Here is a 3,879-nt window from a genome sequence, read left to right on the forward strand (position 1 = left end):
GAGAATAGGTGGTTATTCTAAAACTTTACAGAGAGCAGGTACAATAATAGCAGCATAGACCAATACCTCCTAGACTAAATCTAATAGTATCTTTCATATAGACCTCCCTCTCTCTCATGAGGCCAGCTGGTTTCTGACTCTTAATGAGTAAGTCCAGACAGGGAGGAGTTACAGACTTCCCTTGGTGTCTGCAGCAAAGCAGACAACGCTTTGATGTAAATATTTAATCCACTGAACTTTTCTCAATATATACAATAGCTAAAAGTCAACAAAATGTTTACATTTCAAATGTAGCAAGTGACTCCTAATTCAAACAGTTTTCACATTATGGATTTTTATCTATCAGCTTTATTATCCAAGATCTACAAACTTAAACATTAGTAAATAATCTGGAGACTAAGGAAAGAAAGTTTCCCTGCATTGTATTTGCTTGAAGGACCCCCCTCAAAGATAGGCTGTCATCTTACTTGACTTGTCTGCATCATTTGGCAGAAGTAACCTCTGTCTCTTTTCCAGGTTCCTATAACATCAGACTCAGTTTTCTTCCTATTTCAATAGTCAATTCTCTAGTCCTCTTTTCTAATTCACTCTTTTCCACTAGACCATTAAGTACCAAAGCATACCTTGAATCTATCCTTGTCTTTCTTTTTTGACTATCTAATGGTCTTCCTAAATGATTACTTCCATATTCATGGCTTTAAATAGGTTGATCATAGGTAATTTATATCACTAATCTTTACCTCTCCTCTGAACTTTAGACTTTTATTTCCAGCTGCCTTATTGGCATTTATGTTTTAATGTCTTATAGACAACTCAAACCCAACATGTTTAGCCTTGAACTTTCAATCTACCTTCCATCTCATCTGCTTTCCTCCAAGTTTTCCGAACTTCAGAATTGCACTATGGTGCCCCAGTTTCCAGGCCAAAATTCTAGGTATCATCCTTGAGTAATCTTCTTTCCTCACATCCTAAATCCAGTTTGTTAATAAGTCTTATTCTTTCTAATTTTAAACATATATCATGAATCTGAATACTTCTTACTATCTCCAGCAAAAATACCCTAGTTGCAAGCCTCCATCACATCTTGGTTATAATACTTAAATACCCTCCTAATTGACCTCTCTGCTTTAATCTGTGCTTCCTTACAAAGATGATAAGTAACAGTTCCCAGGAGTTTCTAATGCATTAATTGGACTATGGCTCTTCCCTTCTGAAAATCCTCCAGTGGCTTCCCATTGCAGTCTGAATAAAATGCAAACTAATTTTTTACCCCGACTAGTATTTTCTGGCTGTCTACATACTTTTCTGATGTCAACAATTTCCATGCTCCCTCTTATTCACTGGAATCTGGCCACAATGACCAGAAAATTGTCAAAATAATTTCTTTTGTTTGGAAAGACTTCTTCCTATTCTTTTCTTAAGTATTTCAATACTTGTGTTATTTCATAACTTGTGTTTTTTAAATGTTATGTTCTTAGAGAGAATTCCTGACTACTCTAACTAAACCAGCCCCCACTGGACTGGACTTCTCTCAGCTACTGGATATTGTTGTATGTCTCCCATGGTTTATGATATGGATGTTTTGTCTCTTCCAGACTAATCACATTGTATTTCTCCACTTTCTTCTGTGACTAGCTGGAGAAAACTCTTTAGTTTTAAAGAGCTCATCAAATTAGGTTAGGTACACTCAACATAAACTTCCTCTTGTTTTACAGTCTAACATAATCATTCATATGATATATTGATCATATGCACAGGTTTTGCCCACACTTAAAGGGATTATATAGTGTGTTTAGACCAGGGAAAGGAAATTGGGGGGCTATCTTAGGATCTTGTATGCCATAGTCCTATACTTATTAAATTAAATAAATTAACTGTTAAGAAAATTCTAATGAAGAAAATTGCAAACCCAGTTGGTTTCATTGAAATATTCTACCAAACACTGAAGGAAAAATTAATACTAATTCTGTATAAACTCTTCTAGAACTATAAGAAGATGGATTATTTACCAACTCATTTCATGAGCCCAGCATTACTATAACACTAAAACCAGGCAAAGATGAAAGAAAACTACATGCCATATACCACATAAATGTATTTATTTAAAAATGTTAACAAATATTATCAAATAAAATCCAGCAGCATATTCAAATGATAATGAATCATGATCAAGTTTATAACAGGAATATAAGGGTTTTAACTTTTTAAAAAATGAAATGTATATACCAATAGACTAAAAAGTATGTAATTATCTCAATACACGCAGAAAAATATTTGAAAAAGTTCAGCCTACAATTATACTTACAAAAATAAAACAAAACTCCCAGTGTACTAGGCATTAATTTGAACTTATTCAAACCAACAAAGAAAATCTACAAAAAAACATACTTTCAACATCACACTTAATGGTAAAAATCTAACCACTCACTGCTATTTAACATTATAATATAGATCTTAGTGCACTAAAGCAGTAAAAAAATAACAAAAGACATACACATTGGAAAGAAAAAAAATAAAAGCATGTTTATTTGGAGATGACATGATTACTCCTTAGAAAATACCAAAGAATGTACCAGAAAAGCTATTAAAACTAATAAATGCATTTATCAAGGTCACATCAGACAAAGTTAATATTTAAAAAATCAATTCTACCTCTGCTATATCTACTGAGAAGATAAAGACTACTTTCTGCAATCAGACTGCAATCCCAGAAAATGTCCACATCACTCTGGAGGGCCGCACAGCTATTGTGAAGGGCCCCAGAGGCACCCTGCGGAGGGACTTCAATAACAACAATGTAGAACCCAGTCTCCTTGGAAAGAAAAGGAAGAGGCTCCTGTTGACAAATGATGGGGCATTAGAAAGGCAATGGCCACCTTTCCCACTATCTGCAGTCACATACAAAATGTGATAAAGGGTGCTACCCTGGGCTTTGGTTACAAGATGGGGTCTATGTACACTCACTTCCCCATCAATGTCGTTATCCACAAGAATGGTTCTCATGTTGAAATCAGAAATTTCTTAGGGAAAAAATATATCTGCAGGATTTGGATGAGGTCAGACATTGCTTCAGTAGCTCAAGCCCAAAAAGTTGAGTTGATTCTTGAAGGAAATGAAGTTGAATCATATTCAGCTGCTTTGATACAGCAAGCCACAATAGTTAAAAACAAGAATATCAAAAAATCTTTGGATGGTGTCTATGTTTCTGAAAAAGGAACAGTTCAGCAGGTTGATGAATAAGATCTAAGTTGTCCAGCTACAGAAACAGCAAAATGCCAGATGATTCCTCACACTTGTTTGTGGTATTTTAAAGATGCAATAAAAGCCATATATTGAAAAAATATTAGTTCTGTATACTGGGAATAAGCATTTGTAAATTTAAACTTAAATATGTTATAATTTTTAACAACACTAAAAACATTAAAAATAGGAATAATTCTAACAAAATATGTGAAATATTTGTAATCTGAAAACTATAAAACATTGCTTACAATTAGATAAGTCAAAGGAGACATATAAACAGAAAGATAAACAATGTTTATGGATTGGAAGACAATGTTAAAAAGTCAATATTCCACCCCCCCAAAACAATTTTTGATTCAATGAAATTTTAATTAGAATCCCAGCATGCTTTCTTTGGGTAGAGATTGATCAGCTAAAGTATTTATAAGGAAAAAGATAACTTAGAATAGACAAAAATTTTTTGAACAACCACAAAGCTGGAGGACTTGTGTGACTTGATATTAATTCTTCTTATAAAGTGACAATAATGAAGTCAATGAGGTTTTGTTTTAAAGATAGACACATAGATCAACAGACAGACTAGAAAATATAGAAGTAGATCTGAACAGTTATGGTTGCTGTATTTTTTAATAAAGA

General features: G+C 33.4%; 1 protein-coding gene across 1 annotated transcript; it reads left to right on the plus strand.

The window, feature by feature from the left end:
• Positions 1–2,647: 2,647 nt before the first annotated feature.
• On the plus strand, positions 2,648–3,300 carry LOC114496690 (60S ribosomal protein L9-like; the record flags this gene model as incomplete). Its single annotated transcript, XM_036020074.1, is given in 2 exon segments — positions 2,648–2,834; positions 2,837–3,300. Coding segments are annotated over 2 exon segments (591 nt in total), but the record flags the coding sequence as incomplete, so codon positions are not given.
• Between the last annotated feature and the right edge of the window lie 579 nt (positions 3,301–3,879).

Source organism: Phyllostomus discolor, chromosome 3 (genome assembly GCF_004126475.2).
Source record: "Phyllostomus discolor isolate MPI-MPIP mPhyDis1 chromosome 3, mPhyDis1.pri.v3, whole genome shotgun sequence".
Classification (NCBI taxonomy): domain Eukaryota; kingdom Metazoa; phylum Chordata; class Mammalia; order Chiroptera; family Phyllostomidae; genus Phyllostomus; species Phyllostomus discolor.